The sequence below is a fragment of the Punica granatum genome, chromosome 7 (genome assembly GCF_007655135.1).
Source record: "Punica granatum isolate Tunisia-2019 chromosome 7, ASM765513v2, whole genome shotgun sequence".
Classification (NCBI taxonomy): domain Eukaryota; kingdom Viridiplantae; phylum Streptophyta; class Magnoliopsida; order Myrtales; family Lythraceae; genus Punica; species Punica granatum.
Window position 1 is genome coordinate 22265783 of NC_045133.1, and position 16204 is coordinate 22281986.

General features: G+C 37.8%; 3 protein-coding genes across 7 annotated transcripts; all 3 read right to left on the reverse strand.

The window, feature by feature from the left end:
* Window positions 1-16: 16 nt before the first annotated feature.
* LOC116215238 (B3 domain-containing protein REM16-like) lies at window positions 17-2553 on the reverse strand. Of its 2 annotated transcripts, none has more exons than XM_031550875.1 (4): window positions 2258-2553; window positions 1549-2128; window positions 1167-1348; window positions 17-545 (listed from the first exon to the last, which is right to left on the reverse strand). In XM_031550875.1, exons 1-4 carry the CDS (start codon window positions 2447-2449, stop codon window positions 240-242), a joined length of 1260 nt encoding a protein of 419 aa, XP_031406735.1. In that variant the 5' UTR covers window positions 2450-2553; the 3' UTR covers window positions 17-239. The 2 variants fall into 2 exon arrangements, with proteins under 2 accessions (XP_031406735.1, XP_031406736.1); XM_031550876.1 differs by having other exon boundaries at window positions 2327-2550.
* Window positions 2554-6855: 4302 nt separating this feature from the next.
* LOC116212967 (B3 domain-containing protein Os03g0212300-like) lies at window positions 6856-9095 on the reverse strand. Of its 4 annotated transcripts, none has more exons than XM_031547737.1 (5): window positions 8277-9095; window positions 8104-8196; window positions 7686-8019; window positions 7474-7562; window positions 6856-7352 (listed from the first exon to the last, which is right to left on the reverse strand). In XM_031547737.1, exons 2-5 carry the CDS (start codon window positions 8167-8169, stop codon window positions 7098-7100), a joined length of 744 nt encoding a protein of 247 aa, XP_031403597.1. In that variant the 5' UTR covers window positions 8170-8196; window positions 8277-9095; the 3' UTR covers window positions 6856-7097. The 4 variants fall into 4 exon arrangements, with proteins under 4 accessions (XP_031403597.1, XP_031403596.1, XP_031403595.1 ...); XM_031547736.1 differs by having other exon boundaries at window positions 7677-8019; window positions 8104-8184; window positions 8277-9094; XM_031547735.1 differs by having other exon boundaries at window positions 7677-8019; window positions 8277-9091.
* Window positions 9096-12307: 3212 nt separating this feature from the next.
* LOC116214870 (B3 domain-containing protein Os11g0197600-like) lies at window positions 12308-13735 on the reverse strand. Its single transcript, XM_031550350.1, has 4 exons — window positions 13420-13735; window positions 13249-13341; window positions 12610-12900; window positions 12308-12445 (listed from the first exon to the last, which is right to left on the reverse strand). The coding sequence occupies exons 2-4, from the start codon at window positions 13333-13335 to the stop codon at window positions 12326-12328; spliced, it is 498 nt and encodes a 165-aa protein (XP_031406210.1). The 5' UTR covers window positions 13336-13341; window positions 13420-13735; the 3' UTR covers window positions 12308-12325.
* Between the last annotated feature and the right edge of the window lie 2469 nt (window positions 13736-16204).

A 16204-nucleotide genomic window follows, 5' to 3' on the forward strand; every position in this document is an offset into this window, starting at 1 on the left:
GAGTAAAAGAAAGAGATTACCACAAAGAAGGCACAAGACACAGGATAACATTTACATATTGATCATAGTCTTTTCAGGTTCGGAGTCAATGGAACGTGCCAGACACAGTTAAGAGATCCTTCGACACAACATTTTTACACAGTTTTAAGTCCAAAAACCTACCACATAACTTCTCCAAAATGCATGACTACTACCGCTTCAAAATGAGAAGGGAGATTGGTGACCATCAAACATTACATTCAGAGCGGACCTTCGGCGGGAGGCGCAGAAGCCTCTGGAACAGCGGGGATCACGCTCTCGATTGCACGGAAGATGGTGACGTCTAAGACAACTGTACCGTCTATGCTGTCCCCGAGGTCGAAGAGACAGACATCGGACTCTTGTAGGTAGTTGTCAAGGGCAAAGCTCCTCCACCCGCCAGAGATTCCTCCGCAGTTGCGGGAGGTGTAGTTGTAGCGTGTCTTCCATGTCTTGTCCTTAACGCGGAGGATGATGTTCTGATGACATCGACCGAGGTGCTTGTCTGCCCACTGGACAGGAATTGACTGCATACACACAAGATCATCCAGTCTGCTGCTAATAATCTTATGGCCATTGAGTACATTATAAGGTAAAAGGTAATGGTAATTCGTTCTACATTCAATCGTCACCCTGTCCTACTAAAGCGGCATTATCTTGTTAAAGTTCACCATCGGGTAAAGACTAGGGCACTAATTAAGGGCATGAAGGCAGATCTTAACAGGAATATACACCCAAGACAGATTACGATCTGAACATTGCTGATTATATTGGGATTCCAATCCATTCCATTCCCTTGTTATTCCATCTAACCAGAGGGACCAAATTTGTGTGAATCTTAGAGCATAACTTGAATGCAAGATGGCAGATAGGTCCAGGGCTAGACAGACATGCAAATCATATGCAAAGGATATAATGACAAGAATTTTTTGATGAGATCCAAAGGGAGTAGAAATGCAGGTTGTTAAGGAAATGCAGTATTATGATCAGTGTGCTATCCGATTCCATTACCTGGTAGTTCCGAAATAGGTATTGGCACATGTCACATATTGAAAGCAAATTGTAGAGCTTGAAAAGAGGGCAAGCAAGAAGATCAAAAGGCTATGAACATGTCCAAAGCATATGCAGGAAAAGATTAATTTCTTTACCAAATAAAACCTCTTGTACACGTGAGTAGGCTGCATCACGACGGAGAAACTTTCACTTTTCATCGCAGCCTGGGCCCGCTGCATCATCAGAACATGCGCTGGACTTTTGACAGCAGCATTTTTCTTTGATACAAATACATGTGTAAACCCCGAGTCTTTATGAACAGATCTTCGTCTTGTAACTATACAAAACCACAATAAGCTCAAAATTAGTGTAATTTTCTCAATCGGAGGACTGGAACACCGCAACCATCCATCTAGAACTAATTCATTGACAGCATATCAAGAAATACCCGTAATGAAGAAACACACCAAATCCATAGATTGTAAAATGGGAACATGGCATTATTACAGGAATTCACAGGTCTAGTCAGGGATTCACCTTTGCCTTTCTGCGGGGGAGTCGAAGATGCAGAGGGGCTTTTCACTGGACTGCGCTTCTTGTCTTGATCGATCACAATCAGGCTACTTTCTTTCCCAACATTCGCAAGCGAAGCTCTCCTCGGAGTCACGATCCTGCGCCCCTTCTTTCTTGTCGCAGCGGGCGCAGTCTCCTCCTCCTTCTGGGGCTGCTCCTCTGCAGGAGCACGCACAGCATCCTGAGGCAACGGAGACTCGGTAACAACCTCGGAACCTTCCCTCGCCTTCCTCTTCATCCCAGCCTCACTCTCTTTCTCGTTCTGCCCCCACTTCTTGCAGAAGTAGGACGCCTCCTTCTCACACAAGCTCCGCTGATCGAACATCAACACCTCGAACCGCGAGTTCCCACTGAACCTGAACATAAGGACATCATTCTCCGCCAAAGGGTGATCCTTCACGAACTCCTCCCACCCCCTCTTGAAGAAAAGCCCGCCTTCCTCGGCCGCCAGACCCACCTTCCATATCGAACCACTGGGACCTTTCAGGAACACATTCTCCCCCAACTTGTTCTTCATATTCTCGGCGAACTTCTTCGGCATGGCCTGTCGCAAAGTTCAGATTTTTAATGTCGGAAACTGATCGGCCATCCACCATTGAGCAACTAAACCCTACTCCCAACTAAGATGCAACACGTAGACCTTGAAATCAGCTCAGAGAATGAGGGAACTAACAATTTGGGTATGTCCATTTTGGGTTTCCCGTTGGTGGGCATTTGATGAGGAGGGAGGTGAGAGACTTACGAGCTGCTTCTGGAAATCGCCACGGAGGAACTGGAAGAAATGGATGGAGCGGAAATGGGTCCAGTAGATGTCTTCTTCCCATCTCCGGCAGTCCTGCTTGCAGGTCTCGTCGTCTTCCTCCATTCTCCGGCCGCAAGGTCAAGGGAGAGAGGAACACAGTAGAACAGAAAAGAACAGAACAGAACAGAACAGAGGAAGAAAGAGCCAGTGGGGGAAGCGTTTAATGCTGCATCGATTCAATAAAGCTGCTCTCTTACATCATTCGTCATTCGCGAGTCAAGTCAAATTCAATTCATGGTAAAAATTAGTTTTTCTAATCACTTTGTTTAATTTTTTTTCTTATGACAAAATAATTTTGAATAGGTACACATGAAAGCATGACCTTTATCACTTTTTTGTAAGTATAGCACGATTTTCAAAAAATAGTATAGAAAGGCACGACTTTCAAGTTTAGTTGCGCATCTAGCACTACATCAATTATTCCGTCAGATTATAACGATAACAGTTAATGTGGAATCAACGATGCTACATAGTTGCTACATAGCACAACATAATTGGACATGTAGACCCACATGTTTTTATTTAATTTAAAAAAATTAAAAAATTAAAAGAAATGAAAGGGGAATTCAACTTAATAAGAGGAAAGGTAAAGGGGGCCGACGGTGGTGGCTGCAACGGTAGCTACCATCTCTCAATTAGGGTCGCTGGCTACCGCATGACCCCAATTATGTGGGTAGTATCCATAATTGGGGCACCCACCGCCGAAATCGAAAGAGCCCCGAAATTGGACACTTTTTCATTTCGACAGTGGGGGCACCGGCACTCTTTCGATTCTGGCGATGGGTGCGCCGAATGCGCCCCGCATTCTACAATTCGCCCCTTTCTTTTTCTTTTGTAGAAAAAAAATGTTCTTTTTAAATTTCTTAATTTTTAGAATTATTTTTTAATTAAATAAAAATATGTGGAACTCACTCGTCCAATCATGTTGTGCAACGAGACGCTATTAGCTGTTACTATTACATTTGATGAATAATTAATATCGTGCCAAAATCGTAGCTAAATTTGAAAGTTGTGTCTTTCTGTACTATTTTTTAAAGATCGTGCCGTATTTAGGAAAAAAGAAAAAGGTCGTGTCTCTTTATGCTACTCTTAAAAGGTTAGCTATATTTAGGAAAATGTGAATGTCGTACATTTTAGTGTTATTTTCTAAAAGTCGTGTTATATTTAGAAAAAAAAATACAAAGGTTATGTTTTTCTGGATAATTAACCTTATATATATAAAGTTGAGACAATTCAGAAGTCCTTGCGGAGAGTATGATCGATTTTCATATGCTCGTAAAATTTGATTTTTTCTTTTAAAAAATTGACTTATAAAATTATAAATCTGCAAAAGTCTTGGCGGAGAATACGATCGATTTTCGTTTTTTCGCAAATGAATTTGATTTTTATTTAATAAAATTTGATGTATAAAATAATAATATATATAATTAATTTAACCATGAAGTAAAGTTTACTTAGATACGAAATAAGTTTTACTTAATTATGAAAAAGTACAAAAAGAATCTAATTTAACTTAAAAAAATTATTGATATAGTGAAAGTTTTATCCAATATAATTCAATTTAATAATGGAAAATAGTTAAATTGGAAGTCCGAAGGGGACAATCGATTTTCGTATTTTCGCAAATGAATTTGAATTTTTTTAAATTTGACATAAAAATTATAATATATATAATTTATAGGACAGTACGATCTATTTTCATATTTTCGCAAATGAATTTGATTTTTTCTTAAAAAAATTGACGTGTAAAATTATGTATCTTTTGAAGAACTCACGAAGAGTACAATCAATTTTCGCATTCTTGCAAATGAATTTATTTTTACTTAAAAAATTTTGATGTATGAAATAATAATGAATATAATTGATTTAACCATGAAGTAAAGTTTACTTAGCTACAAAATAAGTTTTACTTATATATGAAGAAATTAAAAGAAGAGTCTAATTTAACTTCAAAAATTATTGATGTAATGAAAATATTATCCAATATAATTCAATTTTATAATGGAAAAATATTTAAATAGGAAGTCCTAGCAAAGAGTACGATCGGTTTTCGTATTCTCACAAATGAATTTATTTTTTAAAATTTGACGTCTAAGATAGTAATATATAATTTATTTAATCATGAAGTAAAATTTACTTAGTTATGAAATAAGTTTTACTTAATTATGAAGAAAGTAAAAGAAGAGCCTAACTTCAAAAATTGTTAATGTAGTGAAAATTTTATCCAATATAATTCAATTTTATAGTGGAAAAGTATTCAAATAGGAACATAGATCCCAAATGAGACAAATAATATAATAAAATTATAAAAAACAATATAAAATATATTTATAAATTTAAAATAACATAAAGAAAATACAAATAAAATAAAATATTAAAAATAAAATTAATTTGAAATTAAAAGTACAAAATATTTTTAAATATTAAATAAAATAAATAAAAATGAAAAATAAATTAGAGAGAGAGAGCAAAGGTAATTAGAGAAGGGGTGCGGATGCCCATTCCAGCAACCATCCCTGTATGAATCACATTTTCAAATCTTGACATATCAATAGTCACACAAAGCCACGTCAATAATTTTGATGGTGTTAAATTATAATTAATGATTTGTCTAATAATTTAGAGAATGGAAAAGTTATGTATAAAAATTATTACAATTTTAGTTTTCCGACCAAAGTATTACTTTTTTGCCAAATACCAAATTGTTACTCCAATAAAATATTTTGTACTAACTGATCCGTTTCCCATAATGTCAATATAACTTTGTTCAATTAGGTTCTATAATATTTAAAGAAATCTACCCTTTGCATGCACGGGTTATCAACTAGTTATATATAATCACGGGTTATCAACTAGTTATATATAATCATAATTTCAAAATTAAAAAAAAAAATTAAGGGTGTGTTTGTTTTCTGAAAATTTTTTAACTCAACTCCACTTATCTTCAATTCAACATCACAATCATTACTTTTTTTCATTTTTTAAATTTTTTAACCATTCAATTCAATTTTTAATATTAAATTCTCGTAACTATTCATTATTTTTTCACAATTCAACAATACAATCATTACTTAATCATTATTTTCTCTCAATTATTTATTATTTTTTCACACTTTTTCTCATTATTCAACAATATAATCATTACAAACAAATTAAAATCAAAATTTAATTTAACTCAATTCTAAATCCAAACGCACTCTAAGAGTTTGACAATAAACGAAAAGGAAGCCCTAAGGGCAGTCCAACTGTGGGAGCTCCCCGTCAACTATTATGGGCCAGGCGAGGTCAAGGAATATCCCTCGATATAAATAATGTATATGCTTATTCACAAGATATTTTTTTGAATCATTTCCTATCTGAGATTGGTTACTCTTTACCATCCGGATCGTGGAATGCGAATTGTGTCGCTTTAGATGGCTGGAGATGAAGAGCCAAAAGAAATTCTCCTACAAGTGCAAGAAATGCGACAGAATTGGAATTAGGCCACACTTTATTTCACGACCTTCATAATTGGAAACATTTTTCGGACCTTTTCGAAATTCCACGACCTTTATAATTATCCAAAAAGTAGGATAATCGGAAAAATAATCTGTGATTTTCCTTCTTTTTTATTTTTTATTTTTCTCTTCCTCGGCAAAATTACATTTAGTCATTTTGACTCGAGGCATGCTATTGTGTTTCCCTCCTCTTTTTGTTCTTCGAGATAAGGCATCTGCAATCAGAGTAGATGAAATAGATGAGGCATCTGATTGCAGCAATAGAAAGTAAGGAGTTACACCAGCTCCAACAGAGGAGTTCGGTAGGGACAACTCATCTGTATTCGGGAACGGCAAGCTCCTATTGACGGAAGCCGAGCAAGGTCGAAGGGGCAATCCGTTTGCATGAGGTAATGTTACAATCAGAATCATTAAAGAGCTCACGAAGCCAAAGACCTGCTGGTGAAGCACAAGACTAGTAGATACAGAACCATTTCGACAAAGGCTGATGACAGCAATTCATCTTGAACTGCACTTACCATAGCAAGCTCGTGCCGACTACATAAAGGGAAATGCATAAAATTCGCTTGCTGGAAGACATTGTTGAGCTAGCCATATATGTGATCATTACGTATCGTGCACAATGAGCTTTTGACTTGCATATTCTTCTGTTTATCAAGTCAGGAACGATGCCGGAGCATTCATATAGAGAGAATAATACACGAGGTCGGGAGCACTACTTCGTCTAAACTCGGAATCACCTGTGGGAAGAACCAGCTAACATCACAACCCATAAAATATCTCAGCCAAGTCTACCAGCCACATTTTCATTTGAGATCTGCCACACCTCATAATTTTCATATATTCACTTGTACTCTCAAGGTTTAGATTCTTCCATCATCCACGTTCGTAATAAGTGTATGTTTTCACGAGTCACATTAGCAGGCGATTCTTGCCTTTACACAGTAGAGAATATATTCCGTTCCACAAAAGTTCAACACAGAACAGATAAGCCTTTCACCTTCGGGTAACCAGCTCAGATCCCATACAGAAACGACAATCCATCATCCAATATGAAGAAACCAAGGGAGGAAAAAGAACGAAAAAGAATGATGGGACGAGAAAATTTATGTTTATAAAAATCACCAAGTGAGATCATCAGGAGAATTTCTAATGCTGCCTTGAGACCTTTCAGAGATTACAAGATTTCCAGATAACTAACCACAGAAACTGCGCTAAAAGTTCAGTTTACAAACAGACATGAGCAGATTATCGGATTCTTCATTGCCCGGCAGCAGCTCCAGTGCGCATATGTCTCCAATCTTAAGCTTGTTGCTTTTACAGAACTCATACCACCCATCGAATATGATAAACTGAGGGCAAGGACGAACCTGGAACCTGATTTTAGCTGGCCACAGCTTTCCTGACGGATCTTGGAGTGTCACTTTGTTGAGAAGTGCATTTGACATCGCAAAATGCTTAGGGATGTTCTGCCACAAAAGCATAGACACCATCAAATTGTCATGATTCAAAGAATACCATAAAAGCAAGCTAGTTTAGGTCAGTCCCTTCTCATTCCCCACTAATAAACAAAGAGTCCGAACATTTTACCATGTATGCATGCTGAGAATTACATATTGTCATATTGAACTTCAGAGTTCGAGCAGAGGAAGGTTCACCAGCCTCAGAGCTGTCATGATCTGAACAACGAACCAGCAAAGGCAATCAGGGATGAGCATAGAACAGCTGAAACAGATAAATGATACTTGCGGGACTGGACTCGAAGTATGGGTTACGCATCAAATAAATTTTACCCCCTTTACATGATTTCCCGGATGTCCATCCCCTGCATTTTTCTATGTTAAAGGTGCCCTGAAAGGAGTTACCATTGAATGCTGCTTCCTTCGGACACCCGCTGGGATCGAAAATTTCCACTTTGTACTTCGACTTCCCTAGACATTGGAACAACAAGAGATCCCCGTCTTTGAGCGAATGGTCCTTCACAAATCGTGGCCATCCATGTTTGAAGTATAACTCGTCGGGCTTCTCTTGGTCCTGGGATAAACTGACCCTCCAAGTATTCCCACTTGGACCGGATAGGAGAACAATTCGAGGTTTCCAGCCTTTTATAAGTTTGCAGTGAGCCTGAGGAATTTTCTGCAGTGCACCAAAAAGTTTAAGGCAAAAACAAACGGGGAAACATGAAAAGAAAAAACAAAAACTAAAGAAGAATGTCTCTACCAGGTGTTCTTTACTCTGAGACACAAGGAAGAATTTGAAAAATTTCAGCGTTCTCGGATCCGACATTGTTCTTAATCTTCACTGTGTCGACAGCTAAGCAAGACAAAGCATCACACAAGATACAACAGCAAATGACAGAAAGCGCAAACTTACTAGGGTTCGATGCTCCTTACCGGTAAACAGCTTCTGTGTAAAGTGCCTCGAGAGGCCAGCTTAGTAGCAACAGCAGAGTTTTCCCGACTCGGTGGGATTGCGTATCTTCTAGCCTCGATTAACCTTCGAATGTAGGGACAAGGGTATGCTCTGTCACTCCAGCGTTATAATTCTTCACAAATATCTGGAAGTCTGCTTTTCAAGTGCCTTCACTGAGCCGGAGGAATCGAAAACCGTTCCCAATGCCACAAGCCTGATCCCCGGAATCCGAAAGCAAGACTGTCATGCCCCAAACTCCACATGGATTAAGTTGCCAAAGGCAGAGGAGATATCAAATGGAGGATTCATTGAGTTATTATCGTCGACAACAAAGAGAAGCCAAATCATAATGAGGTGGCCGACTTATCTCAATGTCACTATGAAGGAAGAAGAAATCGCTTGAAGATCAGAACATTTACTGGCCAAGCACTGGCCATTGACACTCACTCGGCTCGGCTTCCCATTTTCAGGAGCAGCGCGAAGTGGTCTAAATATACCCCAACTTCCCCGAAGAGATTAAAGCCATTAAGACATTTTCAGGGCAAGGAAACCTAGAAATGGAGGTTTCTTGGTGACTTCTCTGAAGAACCCCCATCGCCATTTTTGGCAGGTGAAGAAGGCTTTTCCTGCCCATCATCGTCCAATCTCGAAATTGGAGATTGCCCGTGCCCTCAAGAAAAGTTTGAATCTTGAGGATGTCGACAATGGCAAATGTTGTTGGAAGAACATCAAATCAACTATGGCAGTCCCTTTGCTTGACTGTGATGACTGTCGTGGCTAGAAGCTTGACAGCCTTCGCTCAAGTTATTATAGTGATACATGTAATGTAATAGAAAAAATTAAAATTCATGGCCAAAGTGGATATATGAAATAAAAAAATTGCCTTATACTAAGGGAGAATTCTATCGCGCAATAAAAAATTTAGCTGCACTGTATTATTAAATAAATTATAAAAATGTAAAAAAATTTAAGTATTTTATTAAAAATTAAATAAAGTTCTTTAAAATTTGTGTACTTTAATTCAAAATTTGTGTAATTTATTTTGAAATTTGTATAATTTACTTTCCCTTCCTTTTTTGGGTGGAACTTGCTATCTCTATTAGTAATTTACTAAAAATTCAAGTAATTTACCATGAACTATAGTAATTTATTTGATTATATGGTACGATCAATTGCATTATAGACCTTCCCCTAAGACAAAAAAGAAATCATGAAAATTGCCTTATACTAAGACAAATACAACTCTTTATAGTTGCAATTCTGTGTCAAGAGTGGTGTTGAATCATGACGATTAATTGTTGTAATTAGAGTTTGATTAAGATACTGAAAATTTCATATGACCTTGGCAAGAATCCTTCGAGTAGTATGATAAATTATAATAAAGTTGAATCCTTCGACACTCTTCTCGATAGTTGCTTAGATCACCAACATGATGACGTCACAACAAATGTGACATGGACGGCGACAAAGAAATCTAATATCGTGACCGCCTTGAGTTTGGCGTGTTGATGTGATAAATAAAATAAAATAAAACAAATAGAATTAAATATATGAAAAGTATTTAAAAATTACAATAACATAAATAAAAATTTATAATAAAAAATAAAAATCAATAAAATTGAAAATATTTTTACTGTAAAATAAAATTTTATTTAAAAATTAAAATACAATAACAAAAAATTAAAATTAAAATGTAGGATAATTGGAAAAATAATCTTTGTGATTTTCTTTTTTATATTCTGGTTTTCCTCGGCAAATTGCATATAGTCATTTATTCTAGAGGTATTTTATTGTGTTTCCCTCTTGTTTATTGTTCATGAACGAAGTGGAGCCAAATCATAATGAGGTGGCCACCCAATTTTACGACTAATGAGCGAACTAATTCGGCAGTTTCCATTTTTGGGAAAACTTTGGGTCTTCTATCATGAGTTTTTATGAAGTTTTAGCAGTCAAACTTCAAGTATTCAGCTTAAAGTGTTGATCCCTGTATGTAAATTTTTTTTTCCAGGACGACCTGACTATATAATCTGAACCGACTAAACTTTCGTAAAATCTGATTGACCTAGGGTTGTACCAGAAGGCCCGTAAAATCAATCCGCCCAAGCCGACCCAATCCGAATCTTCGAGACTTTGAGAACCCCTGGGATGAGTGGATTAACTCGTCAGTTTCCATTTTTCGGAAAACGTTGGTTTTCCATTTAATTATAAAGTTTTTGGGAATCCAATGAAATCTTTTATGTTCTTCCGAGGCCAAAACATGGTTGATGGTCCTCTGCTGAAATGTATTTGTCTCGGTCCCCAGTTTTGAAATGTTTTGCCAGGCGATCCGATTGTATAAACCCGAACCTATTAAATATTTGTGAATCCCGATAAGAGTAACTTTCCTGTGAAACCAGCAATGGTAGTGAAGCGCTCGTAAATTTTATGCATATCGAGTAATCTACGATTGACATATCACTCTGTGTGTGCAGTTTCTCCTTTCTTCATGTCTTAATTTTCTTTATTTTGTGAATCCGATCCCAATTCATCTCGAGCTCCCCGGAAATTCATAGTTACAGGACAAGTATGACAAAATCATCCAGACTAAACATCATGACTAGCTGATTTGAGCACAAAGTTCATTTGAGAATACCTTGAATATTGTCTGGATCTTCACAGAATCACATGGCTTCTACCTTGGTGTCTGCTCAACTTGTACGTCCTTTTTTAACGGTTAAGGAAAATCTTGAGCGACGTTCCTTCCTCTGAGAAATGTTCACTTTTTCCCACACATGGAAAGGTTGTAAAGACCCACTGGAAGTTATCAAACCAAACAACTCCTTCTGAAGTTCTATTTCTAATGTCAAAATCAGCTGTATTCATACAAAAATGAATAGGCTTCCTCGCGCGGGTTATATGTGGTGTTTTGGATCGACATGGTTTCTCGAGTTATGGTTTTTAAATCGACATGGGTTCTCGGTGTTTGGCGTGATTTGTTTGGACGGTTTGCTTTGTGTCTCAATGTGCATTGAAAGATTTCCAAGCGACAAGCTCAGGGTAGGCATGGTTTTCATGTTTTTGTCTCGGTAAACAGAGTCTGAGATTTTGAATCGACATTGTTTCTCAATTTTTGGCTGAGTTGTTTGGTCAGTCTGCTTCTCGTCTCGATATACATTGAAAGTTTCCGAAGCGACAAGCTCGCGGCGGGCATGGTTTTCATGTTTTTGTCTCGTAAGGTAATCTAGGATTTGGCTATTTGAAACAACTTGGTTATGTCAAATGCAAAAGATGGTCTGCCCGCTTCTTGTTAGGCATATAGTCCGGTTTCTCTGCTCACCCTAGTTTTTTTAATATGGCTACTTCCTGTTATGTGGAAGTTCTTACTCCATTTCCTCGTTATTGTAGAACCCCAACCCATGATTATATCTCAAATCGGTTGTGAAAGAATCCTGCCACCCAAGCTCGGTTGTAAAGCTATCTATTAGCATTACCAAATCAAGTGGTGGATATATAGAGCAACACGTTAACTAATAATTGCAATATTTGATGTCATCAATTTGATATGCATGATCTACGAATAGAAAACATAACAAACAAGTTAGAATACAAGTTTTTGTTTTGTGGATAAAAGGAGATGTAGTCAAATTGGTAATCCAACCAGAGTAATTCCTAGACTCACTCAATGAAGTTCATTAATATGAACCCCATTGAAAAACTATCAGAGTCCTCAGGACTCGGCATCAGTTCGAACATGCAAGTGTCTCCAATCTTGATCTTGTAGCCCTCAAAAAACTCACACCACCCACTGTATATGTTAAACTGATGAGAGCGATCCTAGAACCCGAGTTCCCCCAACCATTGTCCTCTTGATGGATCCACGAGGGTCACAAAATGCTTTTGAAGGAGGCCGTAGGACCGGGCAAAACGAATGGGGATGTTCTGCCACACCCAAAAACAAAAAATAGTATGATGCAAAGAGCTGCTCAAATTCGTCATGTTTAATGCGATAATATAAGCTAGGTAGTTCATTTTGTTCACATTTCGTTAGTCCCTAGTAACAGAGAGATGAGGATTTACTATGTAACCACAACGCAGATTGGACTCGTGTATGGTCGTAGGAACTTTGGATTTTGACTAGAGGAACATCTAGCTCAGGCAAATGGTCTACAACCTGAAAGTACAAACCAATCGAGTCCTTAGCAGTGGAAAGGAGAACAACGAAAACAAACAACAGTTGCAAGATTGTAATAAGCTTATAGATTACATATTCAACAAGATGAAAAAACTTAAGATTACATATCAGCATGCCCTCTTTATCTTCTTCACGACTTTCACCTTGCTTTGAGAGCACCTGGCATGAAATGCAGCTTCTTTGGGGCAGCCAGAGCGACTGAAAATCTCCACCTTAATGTTCAACTCACCAGCATATTGAAAGAGCAGTAAGTGCCCATGTTCAATTAAATTGTCCTTCACGAAGGTTGCCCATCCATGCGTGAAGTACAACTCATCGGAGTCTTTCTCTAGTACTTCTACCAAATTGACTTGCCATGCATCCCCACTCGAACCCGACAAGCAAAAGACTTGAGGTTTCTGGCCTTCCATATGCATGAGGTAAACAGGGATCCTCTGCAGCACATGGAAGGACCGAGTATCAATCATGATAAGGGAGGGATATGACAGTGAAACCATTAATATGCATGAAAGAATTAGAACGAAGAGTTCCGAGCAGTTTCCTCAATAGCTGAAAAACCGGAATCAAGCAGAATGCAGCAGACCGGAAGCAGCAAGATCAGGAAAAAGCATCATCAAATTCCTCACACAAGTAAAATCTCATAAACTCCTACTAAGCAAATAAACTCGTACACGATTTCAACTATCCTTACAAGTGGCTGAGTTTAAAAGAATAGAGGACATATTGCGACCAAGACATAGCTTTAACTGGAAGCAAAGATAAGAGGAAAACGAAAACTTTACCAATCGCTCTTTGCTCTGTGTTTCGACGAACACCTTGAAGAACTTCAGCCTGCTCGGATCGGACATTGTTCTTGATCTTCTCTGCATCGATAGCTAAGCAAGACAAAGCATCACACGATATACAGCAGCAAGCGACAGAAAGTGCAAATTTACAAGGGTCCGAGTCCTTACGATGAACGGCTTTTGTGTAAAAATGCCTTGAGAGGCCAGCTTAGTAGCAACTGCAGATTTTTCTGGACACAGTGGGGTTGCGTATTTCTTAGCCTCGGTCACCTACGAACGTAGGGACAAGGATATGCTCTGTCACCCTTGTGTTATAGTGCTTCACAAATATCTGGAAGTCTGCTTTTCAAGTGCCTTTCAGTGAGCCTGATCCCCGGAATCTGAAGGCAAGACTGTCATGCCCCGAACTCCATATCCGTTAAGCTGCCGAAGTCACTTAGGGGCGGATCTACATTGCTCATAAATATTGGGTCAAGTCACTTCCCTTGATTTTCGAAAATTCAAAGAAAGGTGTTAAAAATTGTAGATAGTTTATTAATTTGGCTAAGGTTTTTTTTTTCCCTAAATATTTCAAATCAGTACGATGGAAAATAAAAATTTTACCCCAGTTCTTCTCTCGCTCTCTCTCAAATGCGACGAAAGGGTGAAATTTGTGGGCAAATGTAAAAACTATCCCCGAACTCCATTTTGAAACTTCGACTGTAAACTGTTGAAAACTCTTTAGCATCTCAAGTTTCACACTTCATGTCTTATGTTTGATCCCATCTGCTATAAAGTAATCTAAATGGAATCGTTGTTAAGTTTCTGTATGCCTAGAGCTTATATACACTCGTGGTGGGGGTTTTTCCAAGTAAATTTGGAAAATGAATTTTAGATACAAATGAAAAATTTAGATATTAATTAATATTTAATCTCTTATTTAAAGAAAAAGGTTTATTAAACAATATTGATGATGAATGAAGTGCATCAAAAAATTTCAAAATGTAGTACATCGACAAATAATTTTAAAATGTTTTAATATTTTTGTTCAATTTCAATAGTATTTCGAATTATTCAATTAACATGTTGACTTATGTCACTTTTATTTGTCAAATATGTAAGCATATATGATGCGGTAGAAGAGGCGGCAAGTCGGTACCTGGAGAAAAATAAGTTCTGAAGACCCTATTTCGAAGGAAACGGCATCCGGAGCAAAACTCACAGTTTCGTCTTGATTTTTCAATATTTAAGGTAAATTTCATCGTTTAGGGCATCAAACAAGCAATTTATGTTATTTAGGACGTTTTTATAATTTTAGAAAAGTTTATGTTTTTGTGCAATTTAAGCGTTTTTAAGATCTATTTAAGCTTTGTACAACCTTAGGGTTGAGGCAGTTGAATTTCGGATTTATCAATAAAGTTGCGGAGCTACCGTGCTCTTTCTTCCAATCTCGGATTTGTTTTCGAGTTTGATGCCTATTCCTGGTATTCGTAGAATCAACAGGTGATAGAAGGTTGTTGTCTGGTATTCGTGAGCGAATCAACAGATCGCAATTTAGGTTCCACTGCGTCAATATATTACTTAAATTTCTCGCTACTAAGGTCATATTAGAAGATCTGCCTGCACCCATCAACTCTCCGCTCTTAGATCTGCTTCCATGGACGCAGCTCTGCTTTTCAAGTGCCTTCAGTAAGCCAAGGGAATTGAAAACTGTTCCTAATGCAATGAATCCGAAGGCAAGACTATGACGCCCCGAACTCCATATCGGTTAAGTTGCCAAAGGCGAGGGAGATATAAAATGGAGGATTCGTTGAGTTATTACTGTCGACAACAAAGAGAAACCAAATCATAATGAGATTGCTACCACCTGCCCTTGTATGGATCTTCACATGGCTTCTACCCTGGTGTCTGCGTAATTCGTACGCTTTTTTATCGGTCTAACTCAAAATCTTGAGCAACGTTCACTTTTTCCCCCTCATGGAAAGGTTGTAAAGAGCCACTAAGAATTACCAAACCACACATCGACTCCTTTGAAGTTCTATTTCTAATTCCAAAACCGATTGTATTCATAGAAAGATTTCCAAACGAGAAGCTCACTGTGGGCATGGTTTTCATGTTTTTAATGTCTTGTTAAGTAGTCCGGGATTTGGCTATTTGAAACAACTTGAGTCAACTGACCATGCCGAATGAAAAAGATGATCAGCGTGCTCTTTTTAGACAAATAGTCCGGTGTCTCTCTGCTCGCCATGGTTCTTTGAATTGTGGTTGCTATGTAAGCTGCTTTTACATGGAAGTTCTTACTCCGTTTCCTTGTTATTGTGGAACCCTGACCCCCGATCATATTAAAATCATAGCAAGAGTCCTGCGACCCAAGCTCGGTTGCGAAATTATCTATAATTTGGATGGCTTTACCAAATTTACATGGTGGATATAAGGAAGAACACGCTAACTGCAATTCTTGATGTCATAAATTTCATATGCATGATCTGCAATAAACACAAATCATACTAAACAAGCTGAAACACAAGTTTCTGCTCTGGAGATATGAGAGATCATATAATCAAGTTCGGTAATCCGACCATAGTGGTTCCTAAACACACTCAAGGAAGTTCATTGATATGAACCACCATAAAAAAACTCTCAGAGTCCTCCGCACCCGGCAACAGTTCAAACACGCACGTGTCTCCTATCTTGATCTCATTACTGTTGGAAAACTCGCACCCTCCGAATTGTATGTACAACTAATGAGGCCGGTCCCGGAGCTTGAGTTCCACCAACCAATGCTCTCCCAATGGATCCACAAGGATCACAAAATACTTCTGAAGAAGGCCGTATGACCGGGCAAAATGCATAGGGATATTCTACCACATGAAAAAACAATACATTAGTGGGCAAAAAGTTGCTCAATTTTAGCAAGTTAATCATTTTATTCACTTTTTCATTAGCTTTAAAAAAAAGGAGTTGAGGATTTACC

Bases quoted from the DNA above. Each gene is read 5' to 3' on its own strand.
- LOC116215238 (XM_031550875.1), bottom strand. From the start codon at position 2,449: ATGGAGGAAGACGACGAGACCTGCAAGCAGGACTGCCGGAGATGGGAA. The intron at 2,129-2,257 runs GTTAGTTCCCTC...ACTTTGCGACAG, and splicing joins AAAATGGACATACCCAAATT to GCCATGCCGAAGAAGTTCGC. The intron at 546-1,166 runs GTAAAGAAATTA...GTGTGTATGCAG, and splicing joins TGTACAAGAGGTTTTATTTG to TCAATTCCTGTCCAGTGGGC.
- LOC116212967 (XM_031547736.1), bottom strand. From the start codon at position 8,169: ATGTCGGATCCGAGAACGCTGAAATTTTTCAAATTCTTCCTTGTGTCT. The intron at 8,020-8,103 runs GTAGAGACATTC...GGTGCACTGCAG, and splicing joins CTCAGAGTAAAGAACACCTG to AAAATTCCTCAGGCTCACTG. The intron at 7,563-7,676 runs GTAAAATTTATT...TTCGTTGTTCAG, and splicing joins CGGGAAATCATGTAAAGGGG to ATCATGACAGCTCTGAGGCT.
- LOC116214870 (XM_031550350.1), bottom strand. From the start codon at position 13,335: ATGCAGAGAAGATCAAGAACAATGTCCGATCCGAGCAGGCTGAAGTTC. The intron at 12,901-13,248 runs GTAAAGTTTTCG...CATGTGCTGCAG, and splicing joins CACAGAGCAAAGAGCGATTG to AGGATCCCTGTTTACCTCAT. The intron at 12,446-12,609 runs GTGAAAGTCGTG...TTGTACTTTCAG, and splicing joins CCAGGTGCTCTCAAAGCAAG to GTTGTAGACCATTTGCCTGA.